This window comes from Polypterus senegalus, chromosome 8 (genome assembly GCF_016835505.1).
Source record: "Polypterus senegalus isolate Bchr_013 chromosome 8, ASM1683550v1, whole genome shotgun sequence".
Taxonomy (NCBI): domain Eukaryota; kingdom Metazoa; phylum Chordata; class Cladistia; order Polypteriformes; family Polypteridae; genus Polypterus; species Polypterus senegalus.
This window is the reverse complement of record NC_053161.1, coordinates 86619944-86640715: the sequence shown is the minus strand read 5'-3', so window position 1 is coordinate 86640715 and position 20772 is coordinate 86619944. Positions and strand designations below refer to the sequence as shown.

The 20772-nt window shown below is 37.3% G+C and overlaps 1 protein-coding gene across 1 annotated transcript in view; it reads right to left on the bottom strand.

Moving 5' to 3' along the window:
• The window catches only part of LOC120534099 (collagen alpha-1(VII) chain-like), a 171292-nt gene that overhangs the window by 72293 nt on the left and 78227 nt on the right, over positions 1–20772 (bottom strand). Inside the window, exons 18-23 of the mRNA XM_039761371.1 lie at positions 18415–18486; positions 18126–18197; positions 16857–16892; positions 10445–10525; positions 2235–2288; positions 800–853 (exon numbers count right to left, since the gene is read on the bottom strand). Of these exons, the coding sequence (XP_039617305.1) occupies positions 800–853; positions 2235–2288; positions 10445–10525; positions 16857–16892; positions 18126–18197; positions 18415–18486 (369 nt within the window). The remainder of the gene's footprint in view (positions 1–799; positions 854–2234; positions 2289–10444; positions 10526–16856; positions 16893–18125; positions 18198–18414; positions 18487–20772) is intronic.

The following is a 20772-nucleotide window of genomic DNA, read 5'->3' as shown; positions in this document are numbered from 1 at the left end:
TATCAAGATCAACTACAAAAGACATTATTTGAACATCTTTAAAAGATGGAGTCTTGCGATTGTCTTTAAGAGCCATGTACAAAGATGGGTGAAACCTAACCTCTGAAGAATAACCACTGCTTAACCCTCTTCAAAGAAACAACTGAGTGTCGTGAATATTAGTACTGTTTTAAGAAATTTTACTTCATTATTAATTTTTACTGTCTTCCAGCATTTTGTGATGCTTTTCACAGACTTAGACATATTATTTATCATCATTAGTTTGGCTGCTATCGCACAACTCATATCACTGTGTGCATTACATCACTAATCAGTGTACTTATTTAAGATGGTGTTGCAGAAGAGTGCCAAATTCTGGTTTTGGGATATCAAGGGAAAATATATAATTTTCCTCAAAATTCATTTTGATTTAGGAATCTGTACTGTTTTTCAACTAAGACTTTGTTTTTTGTTTTCAGTTTAGATGCTCTCTCATAAAGAGGCTGACCCATTCTTTGTCCTTTGTAGAACGTGTGATTGAGAACATATAAAGTATAGAGAACAACTCGGTACCTTTCCATCCATAGCTTTGTTTATTTCCTTCAACTATTTTACATGTATAACAGTCTGACTATGGAAAGTGCATTTATGGTACAATATGTTAATTTATCGAAAAGCTTTTATATCACAATAAACTTGTATATGCAGATTGCAAAGAGACACTGATAGAAGTAGAAACAAACACGCTTCTCCATATTTTAAAACTGTACCATTTAATGCATACTAGAGATACAGGGAAAAAGAGACCAGTAAAACTTACTTTCATTCCATCCAGTCCAGGAGCTCCCATGCGGCCAGGTAATCCTCGAAATCCCTAAAGGCAAGCATAAAATGTATTGACACAAAAAGCCTGGGTTTAAAACTGGTTTGTCTATAATGTTCAATCAGAATCTGTTGGACAAACAAGCAGTGATGAAAGTAAAGTTTCTTATTATCAGTAAAGCAACACTAATGCTTACATTATTTTATTTAAGCATTAGTTATTTGCAGTTTTGCCTTGCAGTTAGGAGACCTGGGTTCGCTTCCCAGGTCCTCCCTGCGTGGAGTTTGCATATTCTCCCCGTGTTTGCGTGAGTTTTCTCCGGGTACTCCGGTTTCCTCGAACCTCCAATGACATGCAGGTTAGGTGGATTGGCGATTCTAAATTGTAATGTGTGCTTGGCTGGGTTTGGCTCCAGAAGACCCCCGTGACCCTGTGTTCAGATTCAACAGGTTGGAAAATGGATGGATGGATGGAAAATTCAGTCTGCTGGGGATGATTGTTTAAAGACGTTAATGACATGACAGATACCTGTCATAGTTACATTTATGTTGTAATAAGAAAGAATTTTAAATATGTTACATTTTATTTACAGTATATATTGATATACTGTATATGTTTGTGACTATCAAGGTTATAACCTATTATAAATCAAAGTATTAAATCAAAGTATTATTATTACAATTGAATTAGACAGATAAATAAAAAAAAATCAACAATTTTTTTGTAAATAAATTTCTGCCCCCCGGTATAACAATTGAAGAACAAAACAACATAAGTCCATCTCTTTTAATTATTAATTATTCTGGTCAGGTTAAGGACTATGAGGTCAAGCCAGTTTTGATAAATTATATGTGCAAACTAGGATTATTATCATTCCCAGAGTGGGACATTGGCATATTGCAGGGGAATTTCCCATTTAAATTTTGAATACCACACAAAAACATGCTTGAGAGATAAAAATAATTTTATGTTTAGTTATCACATCTGGATTATGGCTTTCTAGGGGTGATCTTAAATGTAATACTACATCAGGTAATGACTTATGTTTTACACTGTAAATAACTGAGCAAAAATATAAGTGCTCACAAGAAATAAGCTCAGTTTAGCACATTTATTACAAAAAATAAAGAGGCAGAATTCTTTTTCATAAAGTGCTGTTCATTGCTGCATTTTTTATTTCCCTACCTTTACAAATGCAATTTAAACATAAATCAAACCAATATTAAGTCCTCTCTTTTAAAGGATATCTTGTATAATTTTGGAAGCAGAACTTGCTTCAATAATTATTTGGGTTTATCTTTTAAAAAAGTATCACAAACATTTAACTAATAAATTAAAGATAAAAATTGATATTTTTTAATGTAAGGTTAAACAGTTTTATTTGCTTGAGTATATGGTAATGGAAATAAAAAGAAAAGGAAAATTTGCTTACCTTTTCTCCTTTTTCTCCAGGGTCACCAGCCAATCCAGTTTCTCCTCTTTCACCCTAAAATGACCATATCAAGTAATGCATAAGAAAATGAGATATACAATTAAAAAAGGCTTTTATATTTGTAAATGAGGACTTTAGCTGTTTCAAGCCCAAGTCCAAAGAATGGTTACCCTGACGAGAGCTGACAGTCTAATCACTACTCTCTTTGTGTTCAGTAAGTTGACCTTATAGTTTTGTTTATGTTTAAGTCATATTTATTACCATTTGTTTTACTGTATCATTTAAAATGCTTCTGGAGATTTTGAAAAACTTTCATTTTAAAATTCCATCCTTTAGAAAAAGTTACTGTCCTCTTTTAAGTCAGTTGGAAACCGATGTTTTATACTATTTGAAATTGGAAAAAATCAAATACTCAGTTAGAGGATCTGTACAGTTTTTTTTCAAGACATGGCAGGATCTAATCAGTAATATTTTAGAATAAGCTCTTAAAGCACAGAGGAAGCAATTATTTCTGTATTTCGTTTTCTTCTCCATTCATCTCTATTGGCTTATCAAACTTAGCAATTTAGGTATGTTTACAAGCCTTAAGTTTTACACCATTGGCCTTGCTCTCTCTCTCAGGGGTGGGGGTCGATTTGCTCTCAATCCTACTTTTTGTAAAAATTGATTGATTTGTATGGAATGATTGCAATACAATTAAAAAAAAAGAAAGAGTTACTTTTTAACTTTTATTAAAAAAATTGGAAACATATTTGCTTTTTGTTTACATCCAAGGAATGTCAAACCAAGCTATTTATTATTACACTGCTGCATATCATCTTTGTTGCCTCAGGAGCATCCAGTGTTCAGAATTGTAGGAAGAAAGACCAGATGGTACAAGAGTTGTCACTTTCAAGTATACATGCATACAGTATATAATAAGGGAGTGCAGGCAAAGCAACCTGTCAGGATCTTCAGCAAGTTTAAAGTTTTTGATCCTATTGGCACTATTTGGTAATACTGTGAATTCTCTTCTGTGCTTCATTTTATTTATTTTTTCCATTACTGAATACTGTTTTTACATGGCATCTTGTATCTTATCTGTATTCTTTCTGTTCTTCATCCAAAAATAATGAGAAATCTCTCTTTCAAATAAATTAATACTTTTTTTGTTTAATAATGACAGGTTTCAAAACTAAGGCTTATATTTGCCACTCTAGGGAAAATTCAGTTCATGGAGTTCATGGATTTTAAGTAAGACAACTAAAATGTTCTCAGGAATTTTTTTGTAAAGAAAAAAATCATCTTCTTAGCAATAGCTTTTTTGGCAATACAATTCTGATTTAATAAAGGGCTAAGTATACATAAAACCCATTCCGTAATATAGAGTGCTGGACTCACTTAAATAAATTGAAGGATTTATTGAATTTGAAAAAATATTACAGAAAATTAATTAAGAATTTGAGTACAATAGTTTCATTAATTCACTAGAAAAAAGTAAACAAGAATTCATTTAGTTAAAAATCTCTTCACAGATCCAGTCGCTCTGCGACATACTCACTTTCTTTTCTTATTTGAATTAGAAGATGATGCATCAAATATAGTGGTTAGGTTTCTGTTCTCACAGTGGTTTATAGATACTGGGAAGGTAAATCCTTGTAGATGTCTTCAGAACAGTATTATGATGTAGAGGATAAATTAGCATTGGATGAATAGAAACATTGGCCAGAAAGTGTTGAAGTACCATCTTTTAAGCCAGTTATGAAAATATGAAACAGCCTGAAAGATTCACAGCTATACTCTATACTGTCTACAAAAACTTACTTGAAAACATCACAGGTGGGCAGATACGATTTGTTTGCACAAGAATAAGAATGTGTAAGTTACTGCTGAACAAATTCATTGTACATAAAGACTTCTTTCTACTGTGAACGCTGTGTAAATTCTAGAGTTAATTATGAATACCACTCAAAATACAAAATATACTATTAGTACCTAATGCGTTCACATCAAACAATTTTTAGTGACTCGGAGTTATCTTGACATCCAGGTATTCAGATGTGTTAGTACCTAGTTATATACCATACCTTAGATAAAAACATAAAAGAATATTTCAAGGCCTGCTCCATGTGTAACAGAATTAAATCCATTCACTGCTAACTAGAATGGCAACTTCATCCATTGCAATTACCAGGCAAATCACAATTACAGTAATTTAATGGATATTATTACTCTTGTGTAATAGTTACACACTATCAATTCTGTTTTAGATTTTACTGTATATATTTTTATTTGTTCTTCAGGCTTTTCATTTGTCCCATAAGTATTTGAAAAGATCTTTATGATGTTGTTACTATCTAAAAACAAAAATGAAATTGTACACTCCTAGGATGATGTACACCAGTGTGATCTTCTGACACTGGCCTTCTCATCATCAAGTCTCTCTACCCAATTTTCCATGAAAGTTCATTCTTCTCTACTGTATAAAATTATTTGTGGTAAACAAACAATCAGTTTTGAAAGTTATCTTCACATGCAATTAAAAATAACAATAAATACATTTAGAGTTTGCTTTGACTTCTCTGGTGACATGTACTGGAATAAGAGACAAAAACACAAAATTTTTACCTGGACTAAGCCCATGGATGCTCATTCTAGACATATTTTGTTTTTGATTTCAAAAGAGTTTGACCTTGTATAGAAAATCTGGTTTCCTGTTTTTAATGTTAAATCAGTTTCTCATGGGTATTTCAAATATATCGATTGTAAAGCTGTATAAAACATAAGGGTAGGCATAACCATTTGGTGAATGAGCTTTACTGTACAATACATTAATTTACAGTTTAGCTGTTATCTAGAAGCCTTCTAGTTTCTCTTGGTTTGCAGGAATGTTTAGGCTTTAATGTGTTTAAGAATCAATTCCAGTCAAGTCTAAAGTTACAGTTATATTCAGTATATTATACAATCTAAGAAAATGTCTTGGGATTAGGGATTAAAGATTAATGATTGTTTAAGATATTAAAGGAGTGTTTGAGTCCATGTTTTTTATTATTTTTAATGGACTAGCTCCATTTTATTTACCTAACATATTGCATAAATTCACTACTGATCACTTGTCTGTATTATTTGTTCAACCTTTGTTGTGCAAATAATATATTGTATACTTAGAACCTTAGAACTGGCCATTCAGCCCAACACAATAGTCCATCCTATTCACTGAAATTAACCAAAATAACGTCAAAGTGAGACATGAAAGTCCCTAAAGTCCTGCTCCTGCTTTATACCACACCATTATGCTGTAGTGTATCTTCTGGTGATGTTAGAGTCGAGTGTTGTGGTTCTAATCAATCAATTGTTAACCCTTTTTGTACTGGAAAATTGTGACATTACTTGGGCAAGTGATAGCTTGGCAGCAACAAAACTATTTATTTTAAGATGGCCTGTTTTTTATTTCAAAGAAATAAGGATATGACTCTGTTGAAAATATTATAAATTATTTTGCTCTGTGAATTGTAATACATTGAAACAACTACATAAACCTTGGAAAAATATTAAGTTTAACTGTATTAACCTGTCCTACCAACAATAAGTGAGTGTACTGTGTATTACACAAATCTCAAAGGTCCTATATGAGCTCCAGAAGGCCATTATAATTTTATCTGAATGCATGTTTTAACCCTGACATCCTATTACTAGTACATATATATGCAGCCATTTTTGTAAAGCGCAGGTACATTTGCAGCCATTGGAACCGGGCATGCTACTATTATCGCAGACTGGAGAGACTGGCATATAGTCCACAAAACAAGGAAGCGAAAATGGACGCTTCCAGACTGTGCGCACTACTTTCAATTTTATTTCCTCAAGAAGATTGAAATATTTGCCAGCTATTGTATAATAATAGTGATATATATATATTTTTTTTTAATTTTTGAGCTTCCTAGATACCCCAAAGGTAGAATATCTCACAAAATAATTTTTCCCATAAAAACAGAAAATCCAGGGCCAAAAGGGTTAATGCAAGTCTGAGGTTAAGGATTTGCACTGGCAATCAGAAGGTTGCTGGTTCGAATCCTGTAAATGCCAAAAAGGGACTCTGCTCTGTTGGGCCCTTGAGCAAGCCCTTAACCTGCAATTGCTGAGAGCTTTGAGTAGTGAGAGAAGCGCTATATAAATGCAAAAAATTAATTAATTAAGTTTGGTAAAATTATCATTGTTGGTGGACTTTTTTAACTTTTTGAATCAAGTTTTGTATATTCACAACTTCACAGTTTTTTTGCCAGCATCATAGTTGTTTTGACATTTTTTTACCTTTATTTATATATTTTGCAAATTAGAAAATATACCAATAAAACAAGTCAGAATAGAAAAGAGCTTGGGTGGGGGCTAAATGCAGAGTTTCATGGGTTGTTATCTGTGAAACATTAATTTATGAACAAACTACAACATAGAAATAATGACAAGAATTGCCTTTTCTTAAGGATGGAACAAAGCAGAAAGCAAAATAGGGGGAACAGAGAGCAGCTAGGCTTTCTAATAGAAAAAGAGTTGTTGAGAATAGAGCTAGTCCATCTATAAAGCCAAAAGGAGGTGATAATTTAACAAGTAAACTACTGCCAGGTAATATAAAATTGATCACTGTTAACAAGAACAGAAAATTATATTTTCTGGTGCTTTTTGCAAAGCAGTACATCCCTAGTTTAATGTATGTGCAAGGTTGCAACATCTTACCTCCAACATCATAGAATGAGATATCGCATTGGAAAGGCAACAAAGGATAATGCAATAGACTATTAATTTAGAGGGACAGGGTTTGGCACAAAGAGATTCAATAAAGGAGTCAGCTCAGTATTTATTTGTAAAATAACAGAAATTGAATTAAAATGAAAGACAAGAATTGGGCCAAGCTGGGGTAGGGCCAAAGTAAACATGCTAATGTTGCATTAGCCTTCTAACACTAAACACATGTAGGATCTACTGTATATCTGAGAATATGCAAACTGTAATATAGATTTTGTTCTACCTATGGGAGGGGCCAAGGAGGTTGAGTGCAGTGTGAGTTGGGTGGTGGCTGAAGGCGGGGACCTTGGTGGTCCAATCCTTGGCTAAAGAAACTGACTCTTGGGATATGGAATGTCACCTCTCTGAAGGGGAAGGAGTCTGAGCTAGTGTGCGTGGTCAAGAGGTTCCGGCTAGATATAGTTTGGCTCACCTCAACGCACAGCTTGGACTCTGGAACCAATCTCCTTGAGAGTGGCTGGACTCTCTACCACTCTGGAGTTGCCCCCGGTGAGAGGTGCCGAGCGGGTGTGGGCATACTTATTGCCCCCCGACTTGGAGCCTGTTCATTGGGGTTTACCCCAGTGCACGAGAGGGTAGCCTCCCTCCGCCATCGGGTGGGGGGACTGGTCCTAACTGTTGTTTGTGAGTATGCGCCGAACAGCAGTATAGAGTGTCCACCCTTTTTGGAGTCCCTGGAGGGGGTGTTAGGGGGCATACCTTCTGGGGACTCCCTCGTTCTGCTGGGAGACTTCAATGCTCATGTGGGCAATGACAGTGAGACCTGGAAGGGCGTGATTGGGAAGAATGGCCCTCCCGATCTGAACCCGAGCGGTGTTTTGTTACTGTCCACAACGAACACCATGTTCAAGTATAGGGGTGTTCATACGGGCACTTGGCACCAGGACACCTGAGGCCTCAGTTCGATGATTAACTTTGTGGTCATGTCGTCGGACTTGCAGCCACATGTCTTGGACACTCAGGTGAAGAGAGGGGTGGAGCTGACAACTGATCTCCACCTGGTGGTGAGTAGGCTTCGATGGTGGGGGAGGATGCCGGTTAGGCCTGGTAGGCCCAAACGTGTTGTGGGGGTTTGCTGGGAACGTCTGGCAGAGTCCCTAGTCAGAAGTAGCTTCAACTCCCACCTCCAACCTTTAACCACGTCCCGAGGGAGGTGGGGGACACTGAGTCCGAATGGGCCATGTTCTGTGCCTCTATTGTTGAGGCGGCTGAGCGGAGCTGTGGCCGTATGGTGGGTTGCGCCTTTCGTGGTGGCAATCCCCGAACCCGTTTGTGGACACTTTTGTCCTGTGGGACTCTGGAGGCAGCTAATAGGTACCGGCAAGCTAAGCGTAATGCAGCTTCGGCGGTTGCTGAGGCAAAAACTCGGGTGTGGGAGGAATTTGGGGAGGCCATGGAGAACGACTTTCGGACAGCTTCTAGGAGATTCTGGTCCACCATCCGGTGTCTCAGGAGGGGGAAGCAGTGTAGTGTCAACACTGTATATGGTGTGGATGGTGCGCTGCTGACCCCGACTCGGGACATTGTGGGTTGGTGGGGGGAATACTTCGAAGACCTCCTCAATCCCACTAGCATGCCTTCCAATGAGGAAGCAGAGCCTGGGACTCGGAGGTGGGCTCCCCCATCTCTGGGACTGAGGTCACAGAGGTGGTCAAAAAACTCCTTGGTGGCAGGGCCCCGGGGATGGATGAGATACGCCCAGAGTTCCTCAAGGCTCTGGATGTTGTTGGACTGTCTTGGTTGACACACCTCTGCAACATCGCATGGACATCAGGGACAGTGCCTCTGGATTGGCAGACCGGGGTGGTGGTCCCCCTCTTTAAGAAGGGGGGCCGTAGGGTGTGTTCCAACTACAGAGGGACCACACTCCTCAGCCTCCCTGGAAAAGTTTATTCAGGGGTCCTGGAGAGGAGGGTCCGTCAGATAGTCGAACCTCGGATTCAGGAGGAACAGTGTGTTTTTCGTCCTGGTTGCGGAACAGTGGACCTGCTCTACACCCTTAGGTGGGTCCTGGAGGGTGCATGGGAGTTTGCCCAACCAGTCTACATGTGTTTTGTGGACTTTTAGTGACCTTGCCCCTCGGGGAATCCTGTGGGGGTACTCCGAAAGTATGGGGTACTGGACCCCCTGATAAGGGCTGTTCGGTCCTTGTACAACCGGTGTCAGAGCTTGGTCCGCATTGCCGGGAGTAAGTCAAACCCATTTCCAGTGAGAGTTGGACTCTCTCTTTGTCACCGATTCTGTTCATAACTTTTATGGACAGAATTTCAGGGCACAGCCAGGGCGTTGAGGGGTTCTGATTTGGTAGACTCAGGATTGGGTCACTGCTTTTTGCAGATGATGTTGTTCTGTTTGCTTCATCAAGCTGTGATCTTCAGCTCTCTTTGGATCGGTTCGCAGCTAAGTGTGAAGCATCTGGGATGGGAATCAGCACCTCCAAATCCGAGACCATGATCCTAAGCCATTCTGTTCAAGATCTTAAATTGACCAAAAAAGGCTCAACTCTTAACTGTAAAATTTTCCAGATATGCATGATTGCAGGTGTATACATATGTGTACCCATTCCATCTTATTTCAGTCTAGTTTTAGGATAACATATACTAAAAGTCAAGAATCAGTTCTTTCAGCTTATTTTCATTAGCAAAGGAGGAGGGTTATATTTCAGTCCATTAATTACTGCAACGCCAGAGAAAGAGATACCTGCGTTCATCTAACTCCACTTTATGATGCCCACACCTAATCTGTAGCTTCCATTATTTCTGAAAACTTAATAATGGGTAATGCATGCTGGCAAAAATATACTTTTGAAACAGCATTTTATTAGCAGGATACAGCTTATCAGATGTTCAGGCATTGCTGGACCAACGTCAGTTTTAGCAATTTTTAGGGTTGGTTTCACCACAGAACAAAATGTAATTTCAAATACAGTAAATCACATGATCTATAATTCTCTTGGACATTCTTTTCCCCTTTCCAATTCTTTTAATACAAAAAAATGTGTTTCATCCATCCATTATCCAACCCACTATATCCTAACTACAGGGTCACAGGGGTCTGCTGGAGCCAATCCCAGCCAACACAGGGCAGGAAACAAACCCTAGGCAGGGTGCCAGCCCACCACAGTGCACACACACCCACACACCAAGCACACACTAGGGACAATTTAGAATCGGCAATGTACCTAACCTGCATATCTTTGGACTGTGGGAGGAGCACCCAGAGGAAACCCACGCAGACATGGGGAAAACATGCAAACTCCACGCAGGACCCAGGAAGCAAACCTGGGTCTCCTAACTGCGAGGCAGCAGCACTACCCATTGCGCCACCGTGCCACCTGTTTTACTTTCCATACTGAAAAATGTAAAAAAATTTTAAAAATTTCAAAAAACAAAGAATTTATGAATATTTAATATTATTTATTATCAACTTACGGAATTGCCTTTCTGGCCCTGCAGGCCCCGCTCTCCTTTGGCACCTCTAGATCCATTCTTTCCATCTATCCCTTTCTGTCCCTAGAAGAAAACCATTAAGGATATATTATTTCATTAGTATGCACTTGACTTTATCTATAATAATAAAAGGCAAAGCCCTCACTGACTGACTGACTGACTGACTGACTGACTGATTCACTGACTCATCACTAATTCTCCAACTTCCCATGTAGGCAGAAAGCTGAAATTTGGCAGGCTTATTCCTTACAGCTTACTTACAATAGTTAAGCAGGTTTCATTTCGAAATTCTACACGTAACGGTCATAACGGTCGATAGCGGTCAACAACGTTCGCCATGTTGAACTTCCTTATATATGGCCCCATCTTTACGAAATTTGGTAGGCGGCTTCCCTGCGCTAACCAAAACCGATGTACGTACTTATTTCGGTGGTATGACGCCACTTTCGGCCGCCATATTGAACTTTCCAACGTCACTAATTCTCCAACTTCCCGTGTAGGTAGAAGGCTGAAATTTGGCAGGCCCATTCCTTACAGCTTACTTACAACAATTAAGCAGGTTTCATTTTGAAATTCTACGCGTAACGGTCATAACGGTCAACAACGTCCGCCAAGTTGAACTTTCTTATTTACGGCCCCATCTTCACGAAATTTGGTAGGTAGCTTCCCTGAGCTAACCGAAACCAATGTACGTACTTATTTCGGTGGTATGACGCCACTGTCAGCCGCCATATTGAATTTTCCAACATCACTAATTCTCCAACTTCCCGTAAAGGTAGAAGGCTGAAATTTGGCAGGCTCATTCCTTACAGCTTACTTACAAAAGTTAAGCAGGTTTCATTTCGAAATTCTACACATAATGGTCATAACGGTCAACAACGTCCGCCATGTTGAACTTTCTTATTTATGGCCACATCTTCTCGAAATTTGGTAGGCGGCTTCCCTGCACTAACCGAAATCAATGTACGTACTTATTTTGGTGGTATGATGCCACTGTCAGTCGCCATATTGAACTTTTCAACAGTCTTTGTTACTTATGGGCCCATCTTCAAGAAATTTGGTACACGGGTTCCCAACGCTAACTGAATCCTACTTACGTACATATATACGTCCATAGCCTGCAGCTCGGTCACCGTGTGAGGGCGTTGGGTCCCCCATCCCAACAACCTCCCACGTTGTTGGCTGCCTGCCTATATAAGGCCGTCCGTCGCTCCAGTCTCTACATTCCCTACCTTGCTTCGCCACGGGATTCACGTCTCCCTACTGATAACTACAGCCTTTTTGTTTAATCCACGGCTTCTCCGCTGTTTTATTGTTTGTTTATTACAATTATAGTTATTGTATAGGTATTTTACACTTACTTTACATTGCTCAGGTACCCATTTCCTTTATCATTCCAACCCCCATTACCATGTCTATCGAGATGATCACTATCGATCACTTACCGAGTGGTTTCCATGCCCGGAGATACCACCTACCTTTTCCATTCTCTTTGTTACATATTGCACGGCCATATCAGGCTCACTCTTGATATCCGGAGGAACATTGTGTCTTACGTATTGAATGACTGGGACATGTTCAAGGTGTGGACTGATGACGGTACAGGAGATTATTATACTACACAGGAGCACTAGAAGAGTGAAATGCTTAAGCCCTTCACCTATGGTTCTGCATGTGAGTTGATGGCTGCCGCTGAATTGTTCGGTTGTCGCTTTCAAGTGTACCAAAATGGGCAAATATTTTACACCTTTGGACAACCGCCAATGCCTCTTAAACATCTTAGATTCACAGGTGACGATTTCAGTAGTGGACACTTTGATGTTTATGAATGTTTAAACTCTAAAAAGCTGGATGTGATTTTATCGATGAAACTGGTTGTATGCTTACAACGCTTGACAGATGCCGAATGTTACTTCAACACAACAAATCCTGCAAATACTGTCATAATTGAAACAAACCATGAAACTCAAACCGATTATGACAGCAGCAATCCAAGCTGTCTGATTTGAGACAAGATTACTGTTCACATGGCCAACTGTACGTTGCATGTTCAAGAGTAAGTTCAGCGCACAGCTTGGTCATATTACAACCGGAGGGCCGAACTGACAACATGGTATACAAAGAGATCCTTAACAAATAATTATTGGCATATTTTCCCTCAGTTTAAAAAGGTTAAATTTTCTTCTTAATAAAAATGTTAATGCAGTACTTCGCCGCTACGAAGCGCGGGTATTTTGCTAGTTTATTTCATAACCAATATTATTGCAGTCTAAATTGAATTATTTTTACTTTCTTTTCTAAATGGGTTTGGAGTATTCAGGGCCTATACTGGCAGTTTTAGGTAGCAAGCAGTTACCCACAATAGACCAACAGTGGCCAATGCCAGTCCTCAGTAGGGTCCATTTAGTGTTGCCTCTCAGCTTCATCTGCATGGCGTTAGAATGTGGGAGGAGACTGCAAAACTCACAAAGTTGACAAAGGCAGGCCCTTTGAATTTAGGACTAAGTATTGTGAGAATATTAATTAACATTTCATCAACATTACAGCCTAAATTCAATTACATTATCACAATTATATAAAAAAAGTAATGCATTTAATAAGAGAGAAAGGAGTAAATACAGACAGGTAGAATAATACATTGGATATATGAGGACGAATTAGATAGATTAGATTAGGTTAGGTTAGGTTAGATTAGATATACTGTACTTAATGAATCTCCGAGAGCAAATTCAATATAAATAAGATAAGACAGAGTAAATGAAAATAATATAATACAGAACCATAAACTTAGCAACACAGATTCCCAGCTTTAAAAACATTACAGAAAAAATAGTTGTTCATTCTGAATTTAAGTACTAGCACTTAAAGAAGAATAAGACGCATATAATGTGGTGACACCAGAAAAGATAAATATGCATAAAGGTGTACTTTAGTGCCTTGGCGAACTTCTATAAATGTCTGTGGGAACAAGATACACTGTATTTGTGAAGGCCAGGAAAGGATCTGAAATAGTTTGTTGAACACATTTCAATGGTAAAACCATTTGCTTTGGAAGGAATTTCATTTTTATATTGTCATGTCTCAGAAAAGACTCCGAATATTACGGGGGGCAATATTTTTTTTTTCTTATTGGCTGGGCAGTCTACTAGTACAGATTTGTTTTTGAGTACTCAACAGTTACACAATTGCAACAGACTCCAGACTAATAACTTGTATTTTAGTCAAAAACACATGTGTGGACACCGCTAATTATGTACCTGTATTTGTAATTTTAGTGACATTAGCATGTACTGAGGTTGCACAGAGCAAAACTGAGAGACTGACCGCAATGAATGTTATGAGAATAGAGTAAAGCTGGTATGAACTCAGGCCTATCTTAAACAGACCCTTGGCATATTTCAGGTTATTAAGTACAGGACACAGGCTCTAAGATCTCTGTGCAAGAAGTGTATCAGTAATTATAAAGTTTGTGCCCATGGCATTGTAAAGATGATTCTGTTTATTGAGACCTTATAATGTAAATGGTTGTCAGATGTAGGAGCTCTTGGGATACTAAATTAACTGGAAAAAGAGTTCTGAGCTTTAGTTAACACAGCTGGAATCTCCAAGCCCACAAAATTGAAAAATGGGCACATCTTATGCTATAAATGATCCCCTTATTATCACCGTGAGGCTTTTATGGAACTGCTTGCCCCCTTAAGGAAAAGCCTAGAGTCCAAGAATTCAGGGACACCTGGGGTCACTAAGGGAGGAGTTTTAAAAAAAACAGTTCCAGTGCTGCTAAAGTATTTCATAAGTAAGCCTGAAAGTGATTGTTGAATTGATCATAAAGAGCCCTTCAATAGTACTCTGTTGACCATGGAATTGAGAGGACGATGGCTCAATGACAAGAAGAAGACTGGCCAGTGGTTGTGAAAGTTCTACAGGAAGATGCTATGATGAGTGTTGGTGGTATACAGATAATAAGATATAATGAGAAGTTCTGTAATATACTTAGCAAGAAATATTGGGCAGCAAGTTGTTTTTCTTTAGTGTGTATTGGTACTGTATTTACATTTCAGCTGGTTGGCGATGGCTTAGGAGCATTCCCTAATGTCCACATTGCTGGAAAAATAGTTTCAAAGCATAATATTTTATGTTGTAATTTATATTTAGCAATAAAAGTCAAACATTCAGAACATAATTTTAATTTTAACTAGTTTCATTATATATCTACTGTATATATAGAAGCTTTACATTTTTTTCAGTTGAAGAAATGAATGCATACTGACAAATAGCTTACAATATATTGGACTTCAAGTTTGACTTGACAGCTCCACATGAATGCTGGATAATAATAGAATAGAAAATGCAATTTATATCTTTTGAATTTGGTAAAAAATTTGTGGTAATTTATAATGGTTTGAAATGGTGAATTTAAAGCACAGTAAATTGTTTGTAATAACATTTTATTTTATTTTTTTTACAATGAGAATCTTGAACTTTATAATATACACAAAACAGCAGTCTGTGGGGAACTGTGAAAGTTGGGTGCCTGTTTATTTATCTCATGGGGTTTTAAACTTTGCAAATTCTCTTACAAGCACATTTTCATTTTTCTTTTCACAAAAGAAATCAATACTTCATACTATTTTTCCTGTATGTCATTTTATTAAAATTAATAACATAATGTAATAATGTGCATGCTGATTTAATGGTGCTTACAGGATAATGCTTAAATGGATCTCTTATTCTTCTATAAATACTCCATTCAAATACCAATTTATGAGTAATTTAAGAAAATATTTTTGTGAAATTTACTTTAACTGTAATTTTCAAAGTTGTAACTTTTTTTGTACAATGTACTGTTGAACATTCTAAATATTTAAGATTAAATGTCAAAGAACAAATTGTACTATGTTACTAAGAAAATATACATATAAACATAGTATGTGGGTGTGTATTTGTGTGAAGGTTTATATGACTGTAAGAATTCTCATTTCCATCTTCTAGATTATTTATATCTGTACAATTAAAAAAACAGAGTGGGTGAAATTTACTAGGTGACATTTATCATTAGCGTATAGTGTCAGAATTAGGAATAAAATGGAAAAGCAATGAAATCATGAACATCCCTCATATGTTGAGCTAAGTTTAGCCTATGCAATTATTCAGATTTGAATATTCACTATGATTTCATTTTTTTTTAATGGAAAAAAAAACATACCTCTACTTTTGGATATTAGCCCCCAAAAGATGGTTAAAGTAAGATGCTATATGGTTTGATAGTTATGTAAAAATTGTAGTCCAGTTGACTTCATGAGAAGGTACAAAGTAGATATCTACAGTAAATGAAGATTTGAACTGGTTTTACTACTTGCCTGGCAGAGAAACATACAAGTCAGCACCTTAAGAGAAAGAGGAAGATTCTGTGCTAATATCTTACTGACTCTTAATGTTAGTTTTCTATTGTGGGAGTGGGATGCTACTGAAGCAGTCAGTCACAGATTTCATAAAGACTTGTGAATCCAGTGAGAAGTGTACTGTAAAAAAACATGTTGAAACAATTGCAGTAAGAAATTCATTCAAATCTATTTTAAACCTTTTTCATGTCTAGAAAAAGTTAAATTATGGAAAGACAAAGAGCAGGTAAGTTTTGTAAATTAAATCCCTGAAGGAAAGGGTATAAAAAAGTATTTTGTTTAGCAGACTGAATTTAAAACGGTACATCGCTCAGTTAGCTACTGATTTGTCAGTGACGAATTCTTTAAAAGATACGGGACACCACATTGTTTCAGGTCCAATTCAGCTCTTACTTAACACTGAATAGGCTTCGGTCATTTGACATTTGCTGACATCAAAGATGCAAGAAGAAATTGATTTTCTGCTGGAAACACAGGAAGTGCTGATAACCAATTAACTCAAATAATTAACTGTTGTCATCTTAAAGATAAAACTGTAACATCAGCTGGGCCTTCCACTAGTTCTTTGTGTCTTTAAAATAATCTGCATACAATATTTATTGTCTGTTTGTGGTAATATTTAGAGTGTTTATCTCCTCAAATGCACATTAACAGAACACACTGAAGTACTGTATGTCTACAACATATCATCCTCTGTTCTTGTAAAACATATTTTGAAGTGTGTATTTTACATTTACTTACAATCTACGTATTCCAATGATAATTATACAAAGCCACAGTATTTCTTAACATAAAGTAATTTTACAACTGGACGAGCCTTGGAGTCACTTAGTGAATGAATGGTACAACGGTTTACAGCTCTGCATCTTGGCTACTAAGCACACCGATTACTTTTACTTTTCAGCCTAACAGCAGAAGCATTCCATAAGAGTTACATTAGTTTTGCAATAAAATAAATAATTTTTGGAAGAATGGCAACAATACTAACTTACCATATCACCATTTAGGCCTGGTTCACCAGGGTCACCCTGCAAAAATAGAAATACATAAGTTTCAATAGAATATTAATAGCTTAGCAGATGATGAATAAGTTACAAAAATGTCCTTAATTCAGTTCAGTATTCACATTATAAAAATGTTTATTTTTGAGCAAGTGATTTAGACAAATGAAGGGTGGTGTAATAGTGTATAGAAATGAACATCTAAACCAGTTACTAAGATGTGATTTTGAGTGGATGTGCTGCTCTTTTTCAAATCTTGGCTATTTGTACTTGTGTCTATTTATCAGACCCTTTCAACAATCCATTATGAAGCGCTTAACAAGCCTAAATAAAATAATATTTATTAAAATAAGTAGTCTTAGATATAATTCGTGTTTGCTTAATATCAATAAAAAGCAAAACACTTCTACAGATTAATCATTTTTAGTGAAAAAAAAATGGAAAAAAAGATGTCTAATGGAACAAGGCGCTTACAAGAAAATATAATTAGCTTCTGTTTAAGAAATGGTTGTAATGAATACCTTAAGGCAATGTGACCGCTTACAGACCTGCTTATGTAACTAAATGCGTGCCCCTGAAAAAATATTATATTATTTGGTGAGCAATGCAAGTTGATTAGTACCGTTGATGGCCTATGTGACATTGCATATGGCTTCACGGTACCATAGCTATTAAACCTTGTAGCTCTAAATATACTTTATTTTGCTTTTCAATATTCTTTGTGGTTTCAGACTCTAATATTGTTCTTGACCTAGATTCTGCCTAGAAGGTTGGTACTTTTTGATCTTTTGATAACAACTTTGTTTTGGCCTTTTGACTTTTTTTTTGATCCGCTGAATCATTTCCTAACCCTTTTTTCAACTGGCCTTTCAAAGGCATTTGTATAGTTATAAACTGTCCTTATGGGAACAAGCCTGTTTCTTCTTTAGCAGGCACAACCAATTTCTAGGTATTGCAGGAGACTTTCTAGTTGCTTTTTGCACATCTGGGAATAATAGTCAGGTTTCAGAATGGGTTCATCATATGCCACACAGATTCATAGGTAAAACATATGGTTACCACACAAATAACGGTGCTAAAAACATGAGGATATATCTCCAAGAGTTATGGAGAAACATCTAACACATTTAACAGACCTTCCTCTTTCACATATATAATTTAAAACCATATAAAAAGGCCCTCTCTTAGTACTTACATATAATCTGCTTTGCACACATGAAACAAATATCCAAATGAAAACAGGGTTATGTTAAAACAAACCTTTTGTCCCGCAGGTCCCCTGACTCCAAATGGTCCCATTGCACCCTTGGTACCTGGTTCACCTTTAAGGCCCTTTAAAAACAAAATAGTACAAAAAACCAACTAAATTAACTAAAACAAAGCAGAGCATTATACAGTTGATAATGAACATGCTAAAACACAGATTGACAAGTGTGTGCCTTTAACAAAGTAAAGGGTGTTTTGCTTCCATGATTTAATGTCATTTACTTAAAATTCAGCATAGTGAGCCTTTCTAGATAAAGCAACTGGACCAAAATTATTATGCTACCTTTTCACCTGGGGGACCATCTTCACCCTTTTCACCTTTGTCTCCATCAAACCCAGGAGGTCCTCTTTCACCCTAAAACAAATAAACCTGTTATTTTAGAAATTGTATTATAGTGGCTAACACTTGTAAAAATAGAATGTACTGAAAAAAATACGTCAGCACCATTTTCAAAGTTTATTGCTCTGCAAGTTTTACAAACTTTTCATACTGTGTCCAGCAGATGGGTTTATTTTTGTAATTTGTTGTTGTTCTAGTCATACTGATATTTTGTATTTTATTGATGCTTAAGTGACATCTTCCGTACTTGTGGACACAGTCATTTTGAACCACAAATTAGCATGCATACTGTGAGTAAGTCATGACGTCACTGTGGATGTATTTTAAAATGTCGAAACACACAGTAGGGATATTTTAAAAAGTGTTGACTTAGGTTATCGCCACAATATAATGTTCCTATTTAAAAACAGCTTTTAAGTGTAGAAACAGTGGAAAAGGTTTAAAAAATGTTTTACATATAATGTAGGGCAGGTACATCCCAAAATTTGGAATTAGTAGGATATTTTAAAAACTACAGAGGTTTTAAAACAAATTGAAAAAAAAATGACAATAAGGCATTTAAGACTGATAACTCCAATGCAAATCGTAAGACATATGAGAGCATGAGGGCAACAATTAAGAAGGTTATTAGGGAAGCTAAAAGGCAGTTAGAGAAGAATATTGCAGATAAAGCAAAATATGAAACAAAGAGATTTAGTATTTTAGTAGTAAAAGTAGAGCCAAGGAGGAGGTGAAGTGCATCAGGAAAACTAAGGCTCATTTAAAAAATACAGAAAATGAAATAATGAATGCTCTAAACTTGCATTTTTCTGAAGTGAAGTCTTTACATTTGGGAAACCTCCCTGCAGTAACAGGGACTACTAAGGAGGTAATGAGTGATTTGGAAATTGCAGATGTAGTGCTGCTAAGATTAAAATAACTAAAATGTACCATATAAAAAGGACCAGATAATATTTAACCTCAAGTGCATAAAGATGTTAGTGAAAAAATTTAAAAACCCTTAACGCCTGTTTTTGGGAAGCCACTCCATACTGGGGAAATTTCGAAGGACTGGAGAATGGCAAATATTATCCAATTATATAAAAAGGGTGATAGGGCACATCCAAGCAACATACGTTTAAGGAAAAGATTGAGCAACACATGACAAGAACAGGAGTTTTGATTAACAGTCAGCAAGCGTTTAGGGAGGTCAGCGAGGGAGGTTGCATTTTACTAACTTGCTGAAATGTGTGAGGAAGCACCAAAACTATATGACCAAAGTGGAACAAATGATATTATTTGCGTTGACTTTCAGAAAGCATTTGATTAGGTCCCACATAAGAGACTGGGCATCAGACTATGAGAAGTGGGAGTTCAGGTTGTAGTGTGTGAATGGGTGAAGAGTGGACTAAAACCCAACAAGAAGAGGGGTATGGTCCAAGGAACCTTGTCAGAACTGGGCGCAGTCAAGAGTGGTGTCTCTCGGGGACAATGCTAGGGCTGCTGGTATTTTTAATATATATACATTGATTTGGATAGTTATAAATAACAAGCTGGTTAATTTTGAAGATGATACCAAGCTGAATGAATTGGCACATAATCTATAATCCATTGAATCATTACAGAGGGTCTTGGACAGCATACAGGCTTGGGAAGATAAGTAAATGTAAAGAATTACACATAGGAAGTAAGAATATTAGATTTGAATACAAAATGGGAGGTCTGTAACATGAAAGTACAACTTACAAGAAGTATTTAGGAGTCGTAGTGGCAAAGGACCGTAGCGGTCTTCATCCCAAAGGAAGCAAACTCCAAGGACATCGGCCAATTCAGAAACATTGCCCTGCTGAACGTGGAAGGCAAAATCTTCTTCTCAGTGCTGGCCAAGAGGATGACCACCTACCTGCTAGAGAATGGCTACATTGACACCAGCTGCTAGAAAGCAGGGGTTCCAGGTTTCCCAGGGTGCGTAGAGCACTCTACGATGATCTGGGACCAGATCCAGAAGGCCAAGCGGGAGAAGACCGACCTGCATGTAGTTTGGCTCGATCTCGCTAATGCATATGGTTCAGTCCCACATCAGCTGATCAACTACGCCTTGGAGTTCTTCCACATGCCTCCTTGCGTCAAGAACCTGGTAGCGTTATACTTCAGTGACCTGCAGATGTGCTTTGCCCTTCAAGACTTCACCACTGGGTGGCAGCAGTTGGAGGTGGGAATTGCAATGGGGTGTGCCATCTCTCCAATCTTGTTTGTGGCAGCCTTTGAGATAATCCTCATCAGAGCAAGACAAGTGGTTGGAGGAATCAAATTACCATCTGG